Genomic DNA, 26,307 nt, shown 5'->3' on the forward strand with positions numbered 1-26,307 from the left:
TGACTGACTGATCTACAGGTAATAATAGTTATTTAGGAGCTGACTGACTGACTGATCTACAGGTAATAATAGTTATTTAGGAGCTGACTGACTGACTGACTGATCTACAGGTAATAATAGTTATTTAGGAGCTGACTGACTGACTGACTGATCTACAGGTAATAATAGTTATTTAGGAGCTGACTGACTGACTGATCTACAGGTAATAATAGATATTTAGGAGCTGACTGACTGACTGACTGACTGATCTACAGGTAATAATAGTTATTTAGGAGCTGACTGACTGATCTACAGGTAATAATAGTTATTTAGGAGCTGACTGACTGACTGACTGACTGATCTACAGGTAATAATAGTTATTTAGGAGCTGACTGACTGACTGATCTACAGGTAATAATAGTTATTTAGGAGCTGACTGACTGACTGACTGACTGATCTACAGGTAATAATAGTTATTTAGGAGCTGACTGACTGATCTACAGGTAATAATAGTTATTTAGGAGCTGACTGACTGACTGACTGACTGATCTACAGGTAATAATAGTTATTTAGGAGCTGACTGACTGATCTACAGGTAATAATAGTTATTTAGGAGCTGACTGACTGACTGACTGACTGATCTACAGGTAATAATAGTTATTTAGGAGCTGACTGACTGACTGACTGATCTACAGGTAATGATAGTTATTTAGGAGCTGACTGACTGACTGACTGATCTACAGGTAATAATAGTTATTTAGGAGCTGACTGACTGACTGACTGATCTACAGGTAATACTAGTTATTTAGGAGCTGACTGACTGACTGACTGATCTACAGGTAATAATAGTTATTTAGGAGCTGACTGACCGACTGACTGATCTACAGGTAATAATAGTTATTTAGGAGCTGACTGACTGACTGACTGATCTACAGGTAATAATAGTTATTTAGGAGCTGACTGACTGACTGACTGACTGACTGATCTACAGGTAATAATAGTTATTTAGGAGCTGACTGACTGACTGATCTACAGGTAATAATAGTTATTTAGGAGCTGACTGACTGACTGACTGACTGATCTACAGGTAATAATAGTTATTTAGGAGCTGACTGACTGACTGACTGATCTACAGGTAATAATAGTTATTTAGGAGCTGACTGACTGACTGACTGATCTACAGGTAATAATAGTTATTTAGGAGCTGACTGACTGACTGATCTACAGGTAATAATAGTTATTTAGGAGCTGACTGACTGACTGACTGACTGATCTACAGGTAATAATAGTTATTTAGGAGCTGACTGACTGACTGACTGATCTACAGGTAATAATAGTTATTTAGGAGCTGACTGACTGACTGACTGATCTACAGGTAATAATAGTTATTTAGGAGCTGACTGACTGACTGACTGATCTACAGGTAATAATAGTTATTTAGGAGCTGACTGACTGACTGACTGATCTACAGGTAATAATAGTTATTTAGGAGCTGACTGACTGACTGACTGATCTACAGGTAATACTAGTTATTTAGGAGCTGACTGACTGACTGACTGATCTACAGGTAATAATAGTTATTTAGGAGCTGACTGACTGACTGACTGATCTACAGGTAATAATAGTTATTTAGGAGCTGACTGACTGACTGACTGATCTACAGGTAATAATAGTTATTTAGGAGCTGACTGACTGACTGACTGATCTACAGGTAATAATAGTTATTTAGGAGCTGACTGACTGACTGACTGACTGATCTACAGGTAATAATAGTTATTTAGGAGCTGACTGACTGACTGATCTACAGGTAATAATAGTTATTTAGGAGCTGACTGACTGACTGACTGATCTACAGGTAATAATAGTTATTTAGGAGCTGACTGACTGACTGACTGATCTACAGGTAATAATAGTTATTTAGGAGCTGACTGACTGACTGACTGATCTACAGGTAATAATAGTTATTTAGGAGCTGACTGACTGACTGACTGACTGATCTACAGGTAATAATAGTTATTTAGGAGCTGACTGACTGACTGATCTACAGGTAATAATAGTTATTTAGGAGCTGACTGACTGACTGACTGATCTACAGGTAATAATAGTTATTTAGGAGCTGACTGACTGACTGACTGACTGATCTACAGGTAATAATAGTTATTTAGGAGCTGACTGACTGACTGATCTACAGGTAATAATAGTTATTTAGGAGCTGACTGACTGACTGACTGATCTACAGGTAATAATAGTTATTTAGGAGCTGACTGACTGACTGATCTACAGGTAATAATAGTTATTTAGGAGCTGACTGACTGATCTACAGGTAATAATAGATATTTAGGAGCTGACTGACTGACTGATCTACAGGTAATAATAGTTATTTAGGAGCTGACTGACTGACTGACTGATCTACAGGTAATAATAGTTATTTAGGAGCTGACTGACTGACTGACTGATCTACAGGTAATAATAGTTATTTAGGAGCTGACTGACTGACTGACTGATCTACAGGTAATAATAGTTATTTAGGAGCTGACTGACTGACTGACTGATCTACAGGTAATAATAGTTATTTAGGAGCTGACTGACTGACTGATCTACAGGTAATAATAGTTATTTAGGAGCTGACTGACTGACTGACTGATCTACAGGTAATAATAGTTATTTAGGAGCTGACTGACTGACTGACTGATCTACAGGTAATAATAGTTATTTAGGAGCTGACTGACTGACTGATCTACAGGTAATAATAGATATTTAGGAGCTGACTGACTGACTGACTGACTGATCTACAGGTAATAATAGTTATTTAGGAGCTGACTGACTGATCTACAGGTAATAATAGTTATTTAGGAGCTGACTGACTGACTGACTGACTGATCTACAGGTAATAATAGTTATTTAGGAGCTGACTGACTGACTGATCTACAGGTAATAATAGTTATTTAGGAGCTGACTGACTGACTGATCTACAGGTAATAATAATTATTTAGGAGCTGACTGACTGACTGATCTACAGGTAATAATAGTTATTTAGGAGCTGACTGACTGACTGACTGATCTACAGGTAATAATAGTTATTTAGGAGCTGACTGACTGACTGACTGATCTACAGGTAATAATAGTTATTTAGGAGCTGACTGACTGACTGACTGACTGATCTACAGGTAATAATAGTTATTTAGGAGCTGACTGACTGACTGACTGACTGACTGATCTACAGGTAATAATAGTTATTTAGGAGCTGACTGACTGACTGACTGATCTACAGGTAATAATAGTTATTTAGGAGCTGACTGACTGACTGACTGATCTACAGGTAATTATAGTTATTTAGGAGCTGACTGACTGACTGATCTACAGGTAATAATAGTTATTTAGGAGCTGACTGACTGACTGACTGATCTACAGGTAATAATAGTTATTTAGGAGCTGACTGACTGACTGACTGATCTACAGGTAATAATAGTTATTTAGGAGCTGACTGACTGACTGACTGATCTACAGGTAATAATAGTTATTTAGGAGCTGACTGACTGACTGACTGATCTACAGGTAATAATAGTTATTTAGAGCTGACTGACTGACTGACTGACTGATCTCCAGGTAATAATAGTTATTTAGGAGCTGACTGACTGACTGACTGATCTACAGGTAATACTAGTTATTTAGGAGCTGACTGACTGACTGATCTACAGGTAATAATAGTTATTTAGGAGCTGACTGACTGACTGACTGACTGATCTACAGGTAATAATAGTTATTTAGGAGCTGACTGACTGATCTACAGGTAATAATAGTTATTTAGGAGCTGACTGACTGACTGACTGACTGATCTACAGGTAATAATAGTTATTTAGGAGCTGACTGACTGATCTACAGGTAATAATAGTTATTTAGGAGCTGACTGACTGACTGACTGACTGATCTACAGGTAATAATAGTTATTTAGGAGCTGACTGACTGACTGACTGATCTACAGGTAATAATAGTTATTTAGGAGCTGACTGACTGACTGACTGATCTACAGGTAATAATAGTTATTTAGGAGCTGACTGACTGACTGACTGATCTACAGGTAATACTAGTTATTTAGGAGCTGACTGACTGACTGACTGATCTACAGGTAATAATAGTTATTTAGGAGCTGACTGACCGACTGACTGATCTACAGGTAATAATAGTTATTTAGGAGCTGACTGACTGACTGACTGATCTACAGGTAATAATAGTTATTTAGGAGCTGACTGACTGACTGACTGACTGACTGATCTACAGGTAATAATAGTTATTTAGGAGCTGACTGACTGACTGATCTACAGGTAATAATAGTTATTTAGGAGCTGACTGACTGACTGACTGACTGATCTACAGGTAATAATAGTTATTTAGGAGCTGACTGACTGACTGACTGATCTACAGGTAATAATAGTTATTTAGGAGCTGACTGACTGACTGACTGATCTACAGGTAATAATAGTTATTTAGGAGCTGACTGACTGACTGATCTACAGGTAATAATAGTTATTTAGGAGCTGACTGACTGACTGACTGACTGATCTACAGGTAATAATAGTTATTTAGGAGCTGACTGACTGACTGACTGATCTACAGGTAATAATAGTTATTTAGGAGCTGACTGACTGACTGACTGATCTACAGGTAATAATAGTTATTTAGGAGCTGACTGACTGACTGACTGATCTACAGGTAATAATAGTTATTTAGGAGCTGACTGACTGACTGACTGATCTACAGGTAATAATAGTTATTTAGGAGCTGACTGACTGACTGACTGATCTACAGGTAATACTAGTTATTTAGGAGCTGACTGACTGACTGACTGATCTACAGGTAATAATAGTTATTTAGGAGCTGACTGACTGACTGACTGATCTACAGGTAATAATAGTTATTTAGGAGCTGACTGACTGACTGACTGATCTACAGGTAATAATAGTTATTTAGGAGCTGACTGACTGACTGACTGATCTACAGGTAATAATAGTTATTTAGGAGCTGACTGACTGACTGACTGACTGATCTACAGGTAATAATAGTTATTTAGGAGCTGACTGACTGACTGATCTACAGGTAATAATAGTTATTTAGGAGCTGACTGACTGACTGACTGATCTACAGGTAATAATAGTTATTTAGGAGCTGACTGACTGACTGACTGATCTACAGGTAATAATAGTTATTTAGGAGCTGACTGACTGACTGACTGATCTACAGGTAATAATAGTTATTTAGGAGCTGACTGACTGACTGACTGACTGATCTACAGGTAATAATAGTTATTTAGGAGCTGACTGACTGACTGATCTACAGGTAATAATAGTTATTTAGGAGCTGACTGACTGACTGACTGATCTACAGGTAATAATAGTTATTTAGGAGCTGACTGACTGACTGACTGACTGATCTACAGGTAATAATAGTTATTTAGGAGACTGACTGACTGACTGATCTACAGGTAATAATAGTTATTTAGGAGCTGACTGACTGATCTGACTGTTATTTCTACAGGTAATAATAGTTATTTAGGAGCTGACTGACTGACTGATCTACAGGTAATAATAGTTATTTAGGAGCTGACTGACTGATCTACAGGTAATAATAGATATTTAGGAGCTGACTGACTGACTGATCTACAGGTAATAATAGTTATTTAGGAGCTGACTGACTGACTGACTGATCTACAGGTAATAATAGTTATTTAGGAGCTGACTGACTGACTGACTGATCTACAGGTAATAATAGTTATTTAGGAGCTGACTGACTGACTGACTGATCTACAGGTAATAATAGTTATTTAGGAGCTGACTGACTGACTGATCTACAGGTAATAATAGTTATTTAGGAGCTGACTGACTGACTGACTGATCTACAGGTAATAATAGTTATTTAGGAGCTGACTGACTGACTGATCTACAGGTAATAATAGTTATTTAGGAGCTGACTGACTGACTGACTGACTGATCTACAGGTAATAATAGATATTTAGGAGCTGACTGACTGACTGACTGATCTACAGGTAATAATAGATATTTAGGAGCTGACTGACTGACTGACTGACTGATCTACAGGTAATAATAGATATTTAGGAGCTGACTGACTGACTGACTGACTGACTGACTGACTGATCTACAGGTAATAATAGTTATTTAGGAGCTGACTGACTGACTGACTGACTGATCTACAGGTAATAATAGTTATTTAGGAGCTGACTGACTGACTGACTGATCTACAGGTAATAATAGTTATTTAGGAGCTGACTGACTGACTGACTGACTGATCTACAGGTAATAATAGTTATTTAGGAGCTGACTGACTGACTGATCTACAGGTAATAATAGTTATTTAGGAGCTGACTGACTGACTGACTGATCTACAGGTAATAATAGTTATTTAGGAGCTGACTGACTGACTGACTGATCTACAGGTAATAATAGATATTTAGGAGCTGACTGACTGACTGACTGACTGATCTACAGGTAATAATAGTTATTTAGGAGCTGACTGACTGACTGACTGATCTACAGGTAATAATAGTTATTTAGGAGCTGACTGACTGACTGACTGATCTACAGGTAATAATAGTTATTTAGGAGCTGACTGACTGACTGACTGATCTACAGGTAATAATAGTTATTTAGGAGCTGACTGACTGACTGACTGATCTACAGGTAATAATAGTTATTTAGGAGCTGACTGACTGACTGACTGATCTATCTAGAATGCAAGGTGTGTCTCCTGGTGCTCTGGGTTATTGGATGTGGTGTGTGTGTGTCTGTATGGCTGTGGTGTGTGTGTGTCTGTGTGTGGCTGTGGTGTGTGTGTGTCTCTAACAGTGTGTGTGTGCCTCCTGGTGCTCTGGGTTATTGGCTGTGTGTGTCTGTGTGTGGCTGTGGTGTGTGTGTGTCTCTGGTGTGTGTGTGTCTCTAACAGTGTGTTTGTGTCTCCAGGTGCCATGTCGTCTGGGCTGCGTCTGGAGGATTCTCCCTTCGGTCCCTATGACTTCCTGTCTGCTGGCTCCGCCCCCCTATGCTCTCCTGGCCAATCAATGGGCTCGGTGGGCGATAGCTGGCCCCCTCGTGCCAAATCCCCCCATGGAAACACCAATGTTACCTGGCCCCCAGGTATGCACTCACACACACACACTCACTCACTCACTCACTCACTCACTCTCTCGCACACACACGCACACACACGCACACACACACACACACACGCACACACGCACACACGCACACACGCACACACTCACTCACTCACTCACTCACTCACTCACACACTCACACACTCACACACTCTAACATCTCAGTACCCCCCTCACTCTCTCTTCCTGTATAACTCTCTCCAGACCCCCCCCCTCACTCTCTCTTCCTGTATAACTCTCTCCAGACCCCCCCTCACTCTCTATTCCTGTATAACTCTCTCCAGACCCCCCCCTCACTCTCTATTCCTGTATAACTCTCTCCAGACCCCCCCTCACTCTCTATTCCTGTATAACTCTCTCCAGACCCCCCCCTCACTCTCTATTCCTGTATAACTCTCTCCAGACCCCCCCTCACTCTCTATTCCTGTATAACTCTCTCCAGACCCCCCTCACTCTCTATTCCTGTATAACTCTCTCCAGACCCCCCTCACTCTCTCTTCCTGTATAACTCTCTCCAGACCCCCCTCTCTCTCTATTCCTGTATAACTCTCTCCAGACCCCCTCACTCTCTATTCCTGTATAACTCTCTCCAGACCCCCCTCACTCTCTCTCTATTCCTGTATAACTCTCTCCAGACCCCCCCCCACTCTCTATTCCTGTATAACTCTCTCCAGACCCCCCTCACTCTCTCTTCCTGTATAACTCTCCAGACCCCCCTCACTCTCTCTTCCTGTATAACTCTCTTCAGACCCCCCTCACTCTCTATTCCTGTATAACTCTCTCCAGACCCCCCTCACTCTCTATTCCTGTATAACTCTCTCCAGACCCCCCTCACTCTCTCTTCCTGTATAACTCCCCAGACCCCCCACTCTCTATTCCTGTATAACTCTCTCCAGACCCCCCTCACTCTCTATTCCTGTATAACTCTCTCCAGACCCCCTTCACTCTCTCTCTATTCCTGTATAACTCTCTCCAGACCCCCTCACTCTCCCTGTATAACTCTCTCCAGACCCCCCTCACTCTCTCTTCCTGTATAACTCTCTCCAGACCCCCTCACTCTCTATTCCTGTATAACTCTCTCCAGACCCCCTCACTCTCTATTCCTGTATAACTCTCTCCAGACCCCCCTCTCTCTCTATTCCTGTATAACTCTCTCCAGACTCTCCCCCCCCTCACTCTCTATTCCTGTATAACTCTCTCCATAACTCCAGACCCCCTCACTCTCTATTCCTGTATAACTCTCTCCAGACCCCCTCACTCTCTATTCCTGTATAACTCTCTCCAGACCCCCCTCACTCTCTATTCCTGTATAACTCTCTCCAGACTCTCTATTCCTGTATAACCTCTCCAGACCCCCTCACTCTCTATTCCTGTATAACTCTCTCCAGACCCCCCTCACTCTCTATTCCTGTATAACTCTCTCCAGACCCCCCTCACTCTCTATTCCTGTATAACTCTCTCCAGACCCCCTCACTCTCTATTCCTGTATAACTCTCTCCAGACCCCCCTCACTCTCTATTCCTGTATAACTCTCTCCAGACCCCCTCACTCTCTATTCCTGTATAACTCTCTCCAGACCCCCTCACTCTCTATTCCTGTATAACTCTCTCCAGACCCCCCTCACTCTCTATTCCTGTATAACTCTCTCCAGACCCCCCTCACTCTCTATTCCTGTATAACTCTCTCCAGACCCCCCTCACTCTCTATTCCTGTATAACTCTCTCCAGACCCCCCCCCTATTCACTCTCTATTCCTGTATAACTCTCTCCAGACCCCCCTCACTCTCTATTCCTGTATAACTCTCTCCAGACCCCCCCCTCACTCTCTATTCCTGTATAACTGTATAACTCTCTCCAGACCCCCCTCACTCTCTATTCCTGTATAACTCTCTCCAGACCCCCCTCACTCTCTATTCCTGTATAACTCTCTCCAGACCCCCTCACTCTCTATTCCTGTATAACTCTCTCCAGACCCCCCTCACTCTCTATTCCTGTATAACTCTCTCCAGACCCCCTCACTCTCTATTCCTGTATAACTCTCTCCAGACCCCCCTCACTCTCTATTCCTGTATAACTCTCTCCAGACCCCCCTCACTCTCTATTCCTGTATAACTCTCTCCAGACCCCCCTCACTCTCTATTCCTGTATAACTCTCTCCAGACCCCCTCACTCTCTATTCCTGTATAACTCTCTCCAGACCCCCTCACTCTCTATTCCTGTATAACTCTCTCCAGACCCCCCTCACTCTCTATTCCTGTATAACTCTCTCCAGACCCCCCTCACTCTCTATTCCTGTATAACTCTCTCCAGACCCCCTCACTCTCTATTCCTGTATAACTCTCTCCAGACCCCCTCACTCTCTATTCCTGTATAACTCTCTCCAGACCCCCCTCACTCTCTATTCCTGTATAACTCTCTCCAGACCCCCCTCACTCTCTATTCCTGTATAACTCTCTCCAGACCCCCTCCCTCACTCTCTATTCCTGTATAACTCTCTCCAGACCCCCCTCCCTCACTCTCTATTCCTGTATAACTCTCTCCAGACCCCCCCTCACTCTCTCTTCCTGTATAACTCTCTCCAGACCCCCCCTCACTCTCTTTTCCTGTATAACTCTCTCCAGACCCCCCCTCACTCTCTATTCCTGTATAACTCTCTCCATACCCCCCCTCACTCTCTATTCCTGTATAACTCTCTCCAGCCCCCCCCCCCTCACTCTCTATTCCTGTATAACTCTCTCCAGACCCCCTCACTCTCTATTCCTGTATAACTCTCTCCAGACCCCCCCTCACTCTCTATTCCTGTATAACTCTCTCCAGACCCCCCCTCACTCTTTCTTCCTGTATGTCCCTCCCCAGAGTTCCGGCCCGGGGAGCCATGGAAAGGTTACCCCAACATCGACCCTGAGACTGACCCTTTCGTGACCCCTGGTAGTGTCATCAACAACCTCTCCATCAACACCGTCCGCCATGTAGACCACCTCAGAGACCTGACAGGTAACACACACTGTCCTCTACGTAGACCACCTCAGAGACCTGACAGGTAACACACACTGTCCTCTACGTAGACCACCTCAGAGACCTGACAGGTAACACACACTGTCCTCTACGTAGACCACCTCAGAGACCTGACAGGTAACACACACTGTCCTCTACGTAGACCAGAGACCTGACAGGTAACACACACTGTCCTCTACGTAGACCACCTCAGAGACCTGACAGGTAACACACACTGTCCTCTACGTAGACCAGAGACCTGACAGGTAACACACACTGTCCTCTATGTAGACCACCTCAGAGACCTGACAGGTAACACACACTGTCCTCTATGTAGACCACCTCAGAGACCTGACAGGTAACACACACTGTCCTCTACGTAGACCAGAGACCTGACAGGTAACACACACTGTCCTCTATGTAGACCAGAGACCTGACAGGTAACACACACTGTCCTCTACGTAGACCAGAGACCTGACAGGTAACACACACTGTCCTCTATGTAGACCACCTCAGAGACCTGACAGGTAACACACACTGTCCTCTACGTAGACCAGAGACCTGACAGGTAACACACACTGTCCTCTACGTAGACCAGAGACCTGACAGGTAACACACACTGTCCTCTACGTAGACCAGAGACCTGACAGGTAACACACACTGTCCTCTACGTAGACCAGAGACCTGACAGGTAACACACACTGTCCTCTATGTAGACCAGAGACCTGACAGGTAACACACACTGTCCTCTACGTAGACCAGAGACCTGACAGGTAACACACACCGTCCTCTATGTAGACCAGAGACCTGACAGGTAACACACACTGTCCTCTACGTAGACCAGAGACCTGACAGGTAACACACACTGTCCTCTATGTAGACCAGAGACCTGACAGGGAACACACACTGTCCTCTACGTAGACCAGAGACCTGACAGGTAACACACACTGTCCTCTATGTAGACCAGATACCTGACAGGTAACACACACTGTCCTCTACATAGACCAGAGACCTGACAGGTAACACACACTGTCCTCTACGTAGACTACCTCAGAGACCTGACAGGTAACACACACTGTCCTCTACGTAGACCACCTCAGAGACCTGACAGGTAACACACACTGTCCTCTACGTAGACCAGAGACCTGACAGGTAACACACACTGTCCTCTACGTAGACCAGAGACCTGACAGGTAACACACACTGTCCTCTACGTAGACCAGAGACCTGACAGGTAACACACACTGTCCTCTACGTAGACCAGAGACCTGACAGGTAACACACACTGTCCTCTATGTAGACCAGAGACCTGACAGGTAACACACACTGTCCTCTATGTAGACCACCTCAGAGACCTGACAGGTAACACACACTGTCCTCTATGTAGACCACCTCAGAGACCTGACAGGTAACACACACTGTCCTCTACGTAGACCACCTCAGAGACCTGACAGGTAACACACACTGTCCTCTACGTAGACCAGAGACCTGACAGGTAACACACACTGTCCTCTATGTAGACCAGAGACCTGACAGGTAACACACACTGTCCTCTATGTAGACCACCTCAGAGACCTGACAGGTAACACACACTGTCCTCTACGTAGACCAGAGACCTGACAGGTAACACACACTGTCCTCTATGTAGACCAGAGACCTGACAGGTAACACACACTGTCCTCTACGTAGACTAGAGACCTGACAGGTAACACAACACACACTGTCCTCTACGTAGACCAGAGACCTGACAGGTAACACACACTGTCCTCTATGTAGACCAGAGACCTGACAGGTAACACACACTGTCCTCTACATAGACCAGAGACCTGACAGGTAACACACACTGTCCTCTATGTAGACCACCTCAGAGACCTGACAGGTAACACACACTGTCCTCTACGTAGACCAGAGACCTAACAGGTAACACACACTGTCCTCTATGTAGACCACCTCAGAGACCTGACAGGTAACACACTGTCCTCTACGTAGACCACCTCAGAGACCTGACAGGTAACACACTGTCCTCTACGTAGACCACCTCAGAGACCTGACAGGTAACACACACTGTCCTCTACGTAGACCAGAGACCTGACAGGTAACACACACTGTCCTCTACGTAGACCAGAGACCTGACAGGTAACACACACTGTCCTCTACGTAGACCAGAGACCTGACAGGACACTGTCCTCTATGTAGACCAGAGACCTGACAGGACACTGTCCTCTATGTAGACCAGAGACCTGACAGGACACCGTCCTCTATGTAGACCAGAGACCTGACAGGACACCGTCCTGTCCTAGTGGACTATGATGTGCACTAACCCGGTCTGTCCTAGTGGACTATGATGTGTACTAACCCGGTCTGTCCTAGTGGACTATGATGTGTACTAACCCGGTCTGTCCTAGTGGACTATGATGTGTACTAACCCGGTCTGTCCTAGTGGACTATGATGTGTACTAACCCGGTCTGTCCTAGTGGACTATGATGTGCACTAACCCGGTCTGTCCCCAGACCTAGTGGACTATGATGTCTGTAACTAACCGGTCTGTCCTCAGGCTAGTGGACTATGATGTGTACTAACCCGGTCTGTCCTAGTGGACTATGATGTGTACTAACACCGGTCTGTCTAGTGGACTATGATAGACCAGAGACCTGACAGGTAACACACACTGTCTGTCTAGTAGACCATCAGAGACCTGACAGGTAACACGGTCTGTCCTCTAGTGGACCAGAGACCTGACAGGTAACACCGGTCCTCTGTAGACCAGGCTGACAGGTGGACTATGATGTGTACTAACCCGGTCTGTCCTCAGGACCAGAGACCTGACAGGTAACACACACTGTCCTCTGTAGACCACCGGTCAGGTCACTAGTGAACTATGATGACAGAGACCTGTACACGGTAGACTCAGAGACCTGACAGGTAACACACACTGTCCTCTGTAGACCAGAGACCTGACAGGTAACACACACTGGTCCACCTCAGAGACCTACAGGTAACACATGATGAGACCAGAGACCCAGGTCTGTCCTAGTAGACTATGATGACAGGTACTACACACTGTCCTGTCCTAGTAGACCAGAGACCTGTACAGGTAACACACGGTCTGTCCTCTAGTGGACCAGAGTGACAGGTACACACACTGTCCTCTCGTAGTCCCAGAGACCTGACAGGTACTAACCGGTCTGTCCTAGTGGACACATGATGTGACCAGAGACCCAGGTAACACACTGTCCTCTAGTAGACCAGGACTGATGTAGGTACACACACTGTCTGTCTAGTGGACTATGATGACAGGTAACACACACTGTGGAGACCAGAGACCTGACAGGTCTGTCTAGACCAGAGACCTGACAGGTAACACACACTGTCCTCTACTAGACCAGGTGACAGGTAACACACACTGTCCTAGTGGACCATGATGGTAACAACACTGTCCGGTCTGTCCTCAGTGACAGGACTATGATGTGTAGACCCAGGTAACACACACTGTCCTAGTGGACTCAGAGATGATGTGTACAGAACCTGACAGGTCTGTCCTCTAGTGGACCTATGATGTGACTAACACACACTGATGTAGACCAGAGACCTGACAGGTAAGGACACCTGTCCTCTATGTAGACCAGGACCTGACAGGTAACACACACTGTCCTCTAGGACTAGAGACCTGATGTGTACTAACCAGAGACCTGACAGGTAACACACACTGTCCTCTATGTAGACCGGTCCAGAGGACAGGTATGATGTGTACTAACCAGAGTCAGGTCCTGGTGGACTATGATGACAGGTAACTAACCGGTCTGTCCTAGTGGACTATGATGTGTACTAACCCGGTCTGTCCTAGTGGACTATGATGTGTACTAACCCGGTCTGTCCTAGTAGACCACCTCAGGACTATGATGTGTACTAACCCGGTCTGTCCTAGTGGACTATGACCTGACAGTGTACTAACCCGGTCTGTCCTAGTGGACTATGATGACAGGTAACACACTGTCCTAGTGGACTATGATGTGACAGGTAACACACACTGTCCTCTGTCCTCAGGCTAGTGGACTATGATGTGTACTAACCCGGTCTGTCCTAGTCTAGGATGTGTACTAACCCTGACAGGTAACACACACTGTCCTCTAGTGGACTATGATGTGTACTAACCCGGTCTGTCCTAGTGGACTATGATGTGACAGGTAACACACTGTCCTCTGTAGACCAGAGTGACAGGTATGACTGTGTACTAACCGGTCTGACTAGTGGACTATGATGTGACTAGACTGACATGGTCTGTCCTAGTAGACTATGATGTGTACTAACCCTGTCTGTCCTAGTGGACTATGATGTGTACTAACCCGGTCTGTCCTAGTGGACTATGATGTGTACTAACCCAGGTCTGTCCTAGTGGACTATGATGTGACTAACCCGGTCTGATGATGTACTAACCCGGTCTGTCCTAGTGGACTATGATGTGTACTAACCCGGTCTGTCCTAGAGACCTGACAGGTACTAACCCGGTCCTCTAGTGGACAGGTACTACACACTGTCCTCTATGTGACCACCTAGACCTGACAGGTAACACACTGTCCTGTAGACCAGAGACCTAGTGACTGTGATGTACTAACCCAGGTCTGTCCTCTATGTAGTCAGGACTATGATGTGTAGACTAGACCCAGGACACTGTCCTAGTGGACCTGACATGATGTGTACTAACCTGACAGGGTCTGTCCTCCTAGTGGACTATGATGAGACCTACAGGGACCGGTCTGTCTAGTGACCAGAGATGTGACAGGTAACACACACTGTCCTACGTGGACTATGATGACCTGACAGGTAAACACACTGTCCCTAGTAGACCAGGACTGACAGGTAACACACACTGTCCTCTATGTAGACCACCTCAGAGACCTGACAGGTAACACACACTGTCCTCTAGTGGACTATGATGTAGTACTCAGAGACCCAGGTAACACACACTGTCCTCAGGCGTAGACCAGAGACCTGACAGGACTATAGACCAGAGATGTGTACTAACCTGACAGGTAACACACACTGTCCTCTAGTAGACCAGAGGACAGGTAACACACACTGATGTAGACCAGAGTGACAGGTAAACACACTGTCCTCAGACTAGAGACCTGACAGGTAACACACACCGGTCTGTCCTAGTGGACCAGAGTGACTAACACACACTGTCCTCTAGTGGACCAGAGACCTGACAGGTACTAGACCAGAGACCTGACAGGGAACACACACTGTCCTGTGTACTAGACCAGAGACCTGACAGGTAACACACACTGTCCTCTATGTAGACCAGATACCTGACAGGTGACACACTGATGTAGACCAGAGACTGACAGGTCTGTCCTAGTGGACTAGAGACCTGACAGGTAACACACACGGTCTGTCCTCAGAGACTGACATAACACACACTGTCCTCTGTACAGAGACCCAGGTAACACACACTGTCCTAGTAGACCAGAGACCTGACAGGTACACACACTGGTCTGTAGACCTAGTGACAGGACATGATGTGACCAGAGACCTGACAGGTAACACACACTGTCTCCTAGTAGACCAGAGACCTGACAGGTAACACACACTGTGTACAGAGACCTGACAGGTCGTCCTCTATGTAGACCAGAGACCTGACTAACACACACTGTCCTCTACGTAGACCAGAGACCTGACAGGTAACACACACTGTCCTCTATGTAGACCAGATACCTGACAGGTACACACACTGTCCTAGTAGGACCTGACAGGTAACACACACTGTCTGTAGACCACCTCAGAGACCTGACAGGTAACTATGACTGTCCTACTAGACCACCTCAGAGACCTGACAGGTCTGTCCTAGTGGACTATGATGTGTACCAGAGACCTGACAGGTCTGTCCTCAGAGACCAGTGGTAACACACACTATGATAGACCAGAGACCTACTAACACACACTGTCTGTAGACCAGAGACCTACAGGACTACTGATGTGACCAGAGACCTGACAGGTCTGTAGACCTAGAGACCTGACAGGTAACACACACTGTCCTCTATGTAGACTAGACCCCAGGTAACACACACTGTCCTCCTAGTGGACTATGATGTCCTGTACTAGACCAGAGACCTGACAGGTCTGTCCTAGTGACAGGACTCCTCTATGATCAGAGTGACAGGTAACACACACTAGTGGACCAGAGACCTGACAGGTACACACACTGTCCTACGGACCAGAGTGACAGGTAACACACACTGTCCTATGTAGACCAGAGATGACAGGTAACACACACTGTACTAACTAGAGACCTGACAGGTCTGTCCTCTACGTAGACCACCCGGTCTGTCCTCAGGACTACTGATGTAGACTCAGAGACCTGACAGGTAACACACTGTCCTAGTAGACCAGAGACCTGACAGGTAACACACACTGTCCTCTATGTAGACCACCTCAGAGACCTGACAGGTAACACACACTGTCCTAGTGGACCATGATGTGTACTAACCCGGTCTGTCCTAGTGGACTATGATGTGTACTAACCCAGGTCTGTCCTCAGTAGACCAGAGACTATGATGTAGACAGAGACCTGACAGGTCTGTCCTCTACGTAGACCTAGTGGTAACACACACTATGATGTGTACTAACCCGGTCTGTCCTAGTAGACCAGGACTATGATGTAGACCACCTCAGAGACCCAGGTAACACACACTGTCCTAGTGGACTATGTAACACACACTGTCCTCTACTAACCTCAGGTCAGGTCCTAGTGGACTATGATGTGTACTAACCCGGTCTGTCCTCAGGCTAGTGGACTATGATGTGTACTAACCCGGTCTGTCCTAGTGGACTATGATGTGTACTAACCCGGTCTGTCCTAGTGGACTATGATGTGTACTAACCCGGTCTGTCCTAGTGGACTATGATGTGTACTAACCCGGTCTGTCCTAGTGGACTATGATGTGTACTAACCCGGTCTGTCCTAGTGGACTATGATGTGTACTAACCCGGTCTGTCCTAGTGGACTATGATGTGTACTAACCCGGTCTGTCCTAGTGGACTATGATGTGTACTAACCCGGTCTGTCCTAGTGGACTATGATGTGTACTAACCCGGTCTGTCCTAGTGGACTATGATGTGTACTAACCCGGTCTGTCCTAGTGGACTATGATGTGTACTAACCCGGTCTGTCCTAGTGGACTATGATGTGTACTAACCCGGTCTGTCCTAGTGGACTATGATGTGTACTAACCCGGTCTGTCCTAGTGGACTATGATGTGTACTAACCCGGTCTGTCCTAGTGGACTATGATGTGTACTAACCCGGTCTGTCCTAGTGGACTATGATGTGTACTAACCCGGTCTGTCCTCAGGCTAGTGGACTATGATGTGTACTAACCCGGTCTGTCCTAGTGGACTATGATGTGTACTAACCCGGTCTGTCCTAGTGGACTATGATGTGTACTAACCCGGTCTGTCCTAGTGGACTATGATGTGTACTAACCCGGTCTGTCCTAGTGGACTATGATGTGTACTAACCCGGTCTGTCCTAGTGGACTATGATGTGTACTAACCCGGTCTGTCCTAGTGGACTATGATGTGTACTAACCCGGTCTGTCCTCAGGCTAGTGGACTATGATGTGTACTAACCCGGTCTGTCCTCAGGCTAGTGGACTATGATGTGTACTAACCCGGTCTGTCCTAGTGGACTATGATGTGTACTAACCCGGTCTGTCCTAGTGGACTATGATGTGTACTAACCCGGTCTGTCCTAGTGGACTATGATGTGTACTAACCCGGTCTGTCCTCAGGCTAGTGGACTATGATGTGTACTAACCCGGTCTGTCCTAGTGGACTATGATGTGTACTAACCCGGTCTGTCCTAGTGGACTATGATGTGTACTAACCCGGTCTGTCCTAGTGGACTATGATGTGTACTAACCCGGTCTGTCCTAGTGGACTATGATGTGTACTAACCCGGTCTGTCCTAGTGGACTATGATGTGTACTAACCCGGTCTGTCCTCTAGTGGACTATGATGTGTACTAACCCGGTCTGTCCTAGTGGACTATGATGTGTACTAACCCGGTCTGTCCTAGTGGACTATGATGTGTACTAACCCGGTCTGTCCTCAGGCTAGTGGACTATGATGTGTACTAACCCGGTCTGTCCTAGTGGACTATGATGTGTACTAACCCGGTCTGTCCTAGTGGACTATGATGTGTACTAACCCGGTCTGTCCTAGTGGACTATGATGTGTACTAACCCGGTCTGTCCTAGTGGACTATGATGTGTACTAACCCGGTCTGTCCTAGTGGACTATGATGTGTACTAACCCGGTCTGTCCTAGTGGACTATGATGTGTACTAACCCGGTCTGTCCTCAGGCTAGTGGACTATGATGTGTACTAACCCGGTCTGTCCTAGTGGACTATGATGTGTACTAACCCGGTCTGTCCTCAGGCTAGTGGACTATGATGTGTACTAACCCGGTCTGTCCTAGTGGACTATGATGTGTACTAACCCGGTCTGTCCTCAGGCTAGTGGACTATGATGTGTACTAACCCGGTCTGTCCTAGTGGACTATGATGTGTACTAACCCGGTCTGTCCTAGTGGACTATGATGTGTACTAACCCGGTCTGTCCTAGTGGACTATGATGTGTACTAACCCGGTCTGTCCTAGTGGACTATGATGTGTACTAACCCGGTCTGTCCTAGTGGACTATGATGTGTACTAACCCGGTCTGTCCTCAGGCTAGTGGACTATGATGTGTACTAACCCGGTCTGTCCTAGTGGACTATGATGTGTACTAACCCGGTCTGTCCTAGTGGACTATGATGTGTACTAACCCGGTCTGTCCTCAGGCTAGTGGACTATGATGTGTACTAACCCGGTCTGTCCTAGTGGACTATGATGTGTACTAACCCGGTCTGTCCTAGTGGACTATGATGTGTACTAACCCGGTCTGTCCTAGTGGACTATGATGTGTACTAACCCGGTCTGTCCTAGTGGACTATGATGTGTACTAACCCGGTCTGTCCTCAGGCTAGTGGACTATGATGTGTACTAACCCGGTCTGTCCTAGTGGACTATGATGTGTACTAACCCGGTCTGTCCTAGTGGACTATGATGTGTACTAACCCGGTCTGTCCTAGTGGACTATGATGTGTACTAACCCGGTCTGTCCTAGTGGACTATGATGTGTACTAACCCGGTCTGTCCTAGTGGACTATGATGTGTACTAACCCGGTCTGTCCTAGTGGACTATGATGTGTACTAACCCGGTCTGTCCTCAGGCTAGTGGACTATGATGTGTACTAACCCGGTCTGTCCTAGTGGACTATGATGTGTACTAACCCGGTCTGTCCTAGTGGACTATGATGTGTACTAACCCGGTCTGTCCTAGTGGACTATGATGTGTACTAACCCGGTCTGTCCTAGTGGACTATGATGTGTACTAACCCGGTCTGTCCTAGTGGACTATGATGTGTACTAACCCGGTCTGTCCTAGTGGACTATGATGTGTACTAACCCGGTCTGTCCTAGTCCACTATGATGTGTACTAACCCGGTCTGTCCTAGTGGACTATGATGTGTACTAACCCGGTCTGTCCCTCCCCACTATGATGTGTACTAACCCGGTCTGTCCTAGTGGACTATGATGTGTACTAACCCGGTCTGTCCTCAGGCTAGTGGACTATGATGTGTACTAACCCGGTCTGTCCTAGTGGACTATGATGTGTACTAACCCGGTCTGTCCTAGTGGACTATGATGTGTACTAACCCCCGGTCTCCACTAGTGGACTATGATGTGTACTAACCCGGTCTGTCCTAGTGGACTATGATGTGTACTAACCCGGTCTGTCCTAGTGGACTATGATGTGTACTAACCCGGTCTGTCCTAGTGGACTATGATGTGTACTAACCTGGTCTGTCCTAGTGGACTATGATGTGTACTAACCCGGTCTGTCCTAGTGGACTATGATGTGTACTAACCCGGTCTGTCCTAGTGGACTATGATGTGTACTAACCCGGTCTAACCCTAGTGGACTATGATGTGTACTAACCCGGTCTGTCCTCAGGCTAGTGGACTATGATGTGTACTAACCCGGTCTGTCCTAGTGGACTATGATGTGTACTAACCCGGTCTGTCCTAGTGGACTATGATGTGTACTAACCCAGTCTGTCCTAGTGGACTATGATGTGCACTAACCCGGTCCGTCCTAGTGGACTATGATGTGTACTAACCCGGTCTGTCCTAGTGGACTATGATGTGTACTAACCCCGGGGTCTGTCCTCAGGCTAGTGGACTATGATGTGTACTAACCCGGTCTGTCCTAGTGGACTATGATGTGTACTAACCCGGTCTGTCCTAGTGGACTAGTGGTGATGTACTAACCCGGTCTGTCCTAGTGGACTATGATGTGTACTAACCCGGTCTGTCCTAGTGGACTATGATGTGTACTAACCCAGTCTGTCCTCAGGCTAGTGGACTATGATGTGTACTAACCCGGTCTGTCCTAGTGGACTATGATGTGTACTAACCCGGTCTGTCCTCAGGCTAGTGGACTATGATGTGTACTAACCTGGTCTAACCCTAGTGGACTATGATGTGTACTAACCCGGTCTGTCCTAGTGGACTATGATGTGTACTAACCCGGTCTGTCCTAGTGGACTATGATGTGTACTAACCCGGTCTGTCCTCAGGCTAGTGGACTATGATGTGTACTAACCCGGTCTAACCCTCAGGCTAGTGGACTATGATGTGTACCCTCCTAACCCGGTCTGTCCTCAGGCTAGTGGACTATGATGTGTACTAACCCGGTCTGTCCTAGTGGACTATGATGTGTACTAACCCTCTGTCCTAGTGGACTATGATGTGTACTAACCCGGGTCCTAGTGGACTATGATGTGTACTAACCCGGTCTGTCCTAGTGCACTATGATGTGTACTAACCGGTCTGTCCTCCTAGTGGACGAGCTTCATTTCATCCCACTTTTGGGTCTATTGGTCCGGTGGTAACTGTGTGTCTCTCTTTTTCTCCCTCTTTTTCGGGTTCTCTCTAACCCCTCTCTCCCTTCTCCCACTCTCTCCTTTCTAACTCCTTTCTCTCTCCTAACCCCTCTCTCTACGGGTTTCTCTAACCTCTCCTTTTCTCTCTCCCTACGGGTTCTAACCCCCTCTAACCCTTCTCTCTCTCCTCTTCTCTAACCTCCCCTCCCCTCTCCTACGGGTTCTAACTCTCTTCCCGCTACGGGTAGGTCTAATCTCCTCTCCACTACGGGTAGGTCTCTAACCTCCGGGTAGGTCTAACCCCTCTCTTTCTCTACTCTCCACTTAGGTCTAACTCTCCCGCTACGGGTAGGTCTAACCCTCTAACTCCTTTCTCAACTCTTAACCCCTCCCTCTCTACGGGTAGGTCTCTAACTCTCCCCGGTCTAACCCCCTCACTACGGGTTTTTCTCTCTCTCCCCCTACGGGTAGGTCTCTCTCCCCCTACGGGTAGGTCTCTCTCCCCCTACGGGTAGGTCTCTAACCCTCTACGGGTAGGTCTCTAACCTCTCCGCTACGGGTAGGTCTAACTCCCCCATCTACGGGTAGGTCTAACCCTCCCCGCTCACGGGTAGGTCTAACTCTCCACTACGGGTAGGTCTAACTCTCCCCGCTACGGGTAGGTCGTGCCTCCCCGCTACGGGTAGGTCTAACTCTCCCCAACGGGTAGGTCTAACCCTCCCCACTACGGGTAGGTCTAACTCTAAGGTCTAACTCTCCCCGCTACGGGTAGGTCTAACTCTCCCCGCTACGGGTAGGTCCTCTAACCCCGCTACGGGTAGGTCTAACTCTCCCCGCTACGGGTAGGTCTAACTCCCCGCCACGGGTAGGTCTAACTCTCCCCGCTACGGGTAGGTCTAACTCTCCCCGCTACGGGTAGGTCTAACCTCTCCCCGCTACGGGTAGGTCTAACTACGGGTAGGTCCCCGCTACGGGTAGGTCTAACTCTCCCCGCTACGGGTAGGTAACTCCCCGCTACGGGTAGGTCCTCCCCCGCTACGGGTAGGTCTAACTCTCCCCGCTACGGGTAGGGTCTAACTAACTCTCCCGCCACGGGTAGGTCTAACTCTCCCCGGGTAGGTCTAACTACTCCCCGCTACGGGTAGGTCTAACTCTCCCCGCTACGGGTAGGTCTAACTCTCCCCGCTACGGGTAGGTCTAACTCTCCCCGCTACGGGTAGGTCTAACTCTCCCCGCTACGGGTAGGTCTAACTCTCCCCGCTACGGGTAGGTCTAACTCTCCCCGCTACGGGTAGGTCTAACTCTCCCCGCTACGGGTAGGTCTAACTCTCCCCGCTACGGGTAGGTCTAACTCTCCCCGCTACGGGTAGGTCTAACTCTCCCCGCTACGGGTAGGTCTAACTCTCCCCGCTCCGGGTAGGTCTAACTCTCCCCGCTACGGGTAGGTCTAACTCTCCCCGCTACGGGTAGGTCTAACTCTCCCCGCTACGGGTAGGTCTAACTCCCCGCTACGGGTAGGTCTAACTCTCCCCGGGTAGGTCTAACTCTCCCCGCTACGGGTAGGTCTAACTCTCCCCGCTACGGGTAGGTCTAACTCTCCCCGCTACGGGTAGGTCTAACTCTCCCCGCTACGGGTAGGTCTAACTCTCCCCGCTACGGGTAGGTCTAACTCTCCCCGCTACGGGTAGGTCTAACTCTCCCCGCTACGGGTAGGTCTAACTCTCCCCGCTACGGGTAGGTCTAACTCTCCCCGCTACGGGTAGGTCTAACTCCCCGCTACGGGTAGGTCTAACTCTCCCCGCTACGGGTAGGTCTAACTCTCCCCGCTACGGGTAGGTCTAACTCTCCCCGCCACGGGTAGGTCTAACTCACGGGTAGGTCTAACTCCCGTCTAACTCTCCCGCACGGGTAGGTCTAACTCTCCCCGCTACGGGTAGGTCTAACTCTCCCCGCTACGGGTAGGTCTAACTCTCCCCGCTACGGGTAGGTCTAACTCTCCCCGCTACGGGTAGGTCTAACTCTCCCCGCTACGGGTAGGTCTAACTCTCCCCGCTACGGGTAGGTCTAACTCTCCCCGCTACGGGTAGGTCTAACTCTCCCCGCTACGGGTAGGACTCTGATTGATAATGTTGCAACCATCACATTGGAGGTATAAATCACAAAGTTGTAAACTTCTCCTTCTGTCATTATCTATTCAGGTCATTTACCACCTTATGGATTGTTCTCTCTCTCCCCTCCCACTGTCTCCTCCACCTCTCCCCCTCTCTCTCTCCTCCCCCTCTCTCTCTCCTCCCCCTCTCTCCTCCCCCTCTCCCTCCTCCACCTCTCCCCCTCTCTCTCTCTCTCCTCCCCCTCTCTCTCTGCCCCCTCTCTTCTCTCTCTCTCTCTCTGCCCCCCCTCTTCTCTCTCTCTCTCTCCCTCTCTCCTCCACCTCTCCCCCTCTCTCTCTCCTCCACCTCTCCCCCTCTCTCTCTCTCTCTCCCTCTCTCCTCCACCTCTCCCCCTCTCTCTCTCTCTCTCTCCCTCTCTCCTCCACCTCTCCCCTCTCTTCTCTCTCTCTCCCTCTCTCCTCCACCTCTCCCCCTCTCTCTTTCTCCTCCCAATCTCTCTCTGCCCCCTCTCCTCCACCTCTCCCTCCTCCCACCTCTCCCCCTCTCCCTCCTCCACCTCTTTCTCCTCCTCTCCCCCTCTCCTCTTCCTCCTCTCTCCTCCCACTCTCTCTCTGCCCCCTCCCTCTTCTCTCTCTCTCTCCCCTCCCCCCTCTCCCTCTCTCTCCTCCCCTCTCTCCTCTCCTCCCCCCTCTCCAGTCAGGTCCGGAGAGTCTAAATGGTCTCCAGCAGGATGTAACTCCTCTCTGGCCCATGAGCTGTGGAAGGTCCCTCTGGCTCCTAAAGGTCTTTCAGCCCCTTCCCGCCCCCTCCCGGCCTCACCAACCAGAAACCCCTCCACCCTGGGGGAAGCTCCTCTCCGCTTGGGGGCTGGGGGCACTCTGACTCCAGATACACACCTGGTGAGACTGCCTGTAACAGGGGTGTAGATGTGTTAAACGGTGTGGGGAAATGTGTGTGTGTGTGTGTGTGTGTGTGTGTGTGTGTGTGTGTGTGTTGCCTAATTCACACCAAGCTGTTTTACACCTTCAGAAAGTATTCAGACCCCTTTTTTCACCTTTTGTTTTACAGTAAAATGGATTCAATATTATGTTCCTCATCAATCTATCATAGTGACATCACAATACCCCATAATGACATCACAATACCCCATAATGACATCGCAATACGCCATAATGACATCGCAATACCCCAGAATGACATCACAATACCCCAGAATGACATCACAATACCCCATAATGACATCACAATACCCATAATGACATCTCAATACCCCATAATGACATCTCAATACCCCATGACATCACACTACCCCATAATGACATCACACTACCCCATAATGACATCACACTACCCCGTAATGACATCACACTACCCCGTAATGACATCACGATACCCCGTAATGACATCACCATACCCCGTAATGACATCACCATACCCCGTAATGACATCACCATACCCCGTAATGACATCACCATACCCCGTAATGACATCACCATACCCCGTAATGACATCACCATACCCCGTAATGACATCACCATACCCCGTAATGACATCACCATACCCCGTAATGACATCACCATACCCCGTAATGACATCACCATACCCCGTAATGACATCACGACACCCCGTAATGACATCACGACACCCCGTAATGACATCACGACACCCCGTAATGACATCACGACACCCCGTAATGACATCACGATACATTTACATTTACATTTAAGTCATTTAGCAGACGCTCTTATCCAGAGCGACTTACAAATTGGTGCATTCACCTTATGACATCCAGTGGAACAGCCACTTTACAATAGTGCATCTAAATCTTTTAAGGGGGGGGGGGTGAGAAGGATTACTTTATCCTATCCTAGGTATTCCTTAAAGAGGTGGGGTTTCAGGTGTCTCCGGAAGGTGGTGATTGACTCCGCTGTCCTGGCGTCGTGAGGGAGTTTGTTCCACCATTGGGGGCCAGAGCAGCGAACAGTTTTGACTGGGCTGAGCGGGAACTGTACTTCCTCATTGGTAGGGAGGCGAGCAGGCCAGAGGTGGATGAACGCAGTGCCCTTGTTTGGGTGTAGGGCCTGATCAGAGCCTGGAGGTACTGAGGTGCCGTTCCCCTCACAGCTCCGTAGGCAAGCACCATGGTCTTGTAGCGGATGCGAGCTTCAACTGGAAGCCAGTGGAGAGAGCGGAGGAGCGGGGTGACGTGAGAGAACTTGGGAAGGTTGAACACCAGACGGGCTGCGGCGTTCTGGATGAGTTGTAGGGGTTTAATGGCACAGGCAGGGAGCCCAGCCAACAGCGAGTTGCAGTAATCCAGACGGGAGATGACAAGTGCCTGGATTAGGACCTGCGCCGCTTCCTGTGTGAGGCAGGGTCGTACTCTGCGGATGTTGTAGAGCATGAACCTACAGGAACGGGCCACCGCCTTGATGTTAGTTGAGAACGACAGGGTGTTGTCCAGGATCACGCCAAGGTTCTTAGCGCTCTGGGAGGAGGACACAATGGAGTTGTCAACCGTGATGGCGAGATCATGGAACGGGCAGTCCTTCCCCGGGAGGAAGAGCAGCTCCGTCTTGCCGAGGTTCAGCTTGAGGTGGTGATCCGTCATCCACACTGATATGTCTGCCAGAGATGCGATTCGCCACCTGGTCATCAGAAGGGGGAAAGGAGAAGATTAATTGTGTGTCGTCTGCATAGCAATGATAGGAGAGACCATGTGAGGTTATGACAGAGCCAAGTGACTTGGTGTATAGTGAGAATAGGAGAGGGCCTAGAACAGAGCCCTGGGGGACACCAGTGGTGAGAGCGCGTGGTGAGGAGACAGATTCTCGCCACGCCACCTGGTAGGAGCGACCTGTCAGGTAGGACGCAATCCAAGCGTGGGCCGCGCCGGAGATGCCCAACTCGGAGAGGGTGGAGAGGAGGATCTGATGGTTCACAGTATCGAAGGCAGCCGATAGGTCTAGAAGGATGAGAGCAGAGGAGAGAGAGTTAGCTTTAGCAGTGCGGAGCGCCTCCGTGATACAGAGAAGAGCAGTCTCAGTTGAATGACTAGTCTTGAAACC

The 26,307-nt window shown here is 48.0% G+C and overlaps 1 protein-coding gene and 1 long non-coding RNA gene across 5 annotated transcripts in view; both read left to right on the forward strand.

Annotated features, from left to right (window-relative positions):
- Positions 1 to 26,307, forward strand: part of LOC127927635 (trinucleotide repeat-containing gene 6A protein-like) — a 69,262-nt gene that overhangs the window by 33,444 nt on the left and 9,511 nt on the right. Inside the window, 4 exon segments of the mRNA XM_052514253.1 lie at positions 6,951 to 7,124; positions 10,000 to 10,154; positions 23,929 to 24,037; positions 24,040 to 24,138. Of these exon segments, the coding sequence (XP_052370213.1) occupies positions 6,951 to 7,124; positions 10,000 to 10,154; positions 23,929 to 24,037; positions 24,040 to 24,138 (537 nt within the window).
- LOC127927645 (uncharacterized) lies at positions 21,991 to 23,243 on the forward strand. 4 transcript variants are annotated; one of them, XR_008128276.1, is made up of 4 exons: positions 21,991 to 22,047; positions 22,274 to 22,623; positions 22,667 to 22,891; positions 23,041 to 23,243. It is a non-coding gene; the product is annotated as an uncharacterized LOC127927645 (long non-coding RNA). The 4 variants fall into 4 exon arrangements; XR_008128275.1 differs by having other exon boundaries at positions 22,274 to 22,598; XR_008128277.1 differs by having other exon boundaries at positions 22,274 to 22,598; positions 22,667 to 22,866.

The sequence above is a fragment of the Oncorhynchus keta genome, unplaced genomic scaffold, assembly GCF_023373465.1.
Source record: "Oncorhynchus keta strain PuntledgeMale-10-30-2019 unplaced genomic scaffold, Oket_V2 Un_scaffold_16189_pilon_pilon, whole genome shotgun sequence".
In the NCBI taxonomy this organism is placed as follows: domain Eukaryota; kingdom Metazoa; phylum Chordata; class Actinopteri; order Salmoniformes; family Salmonidae; genus Oncorhynchus; species Oncorhynchus keta.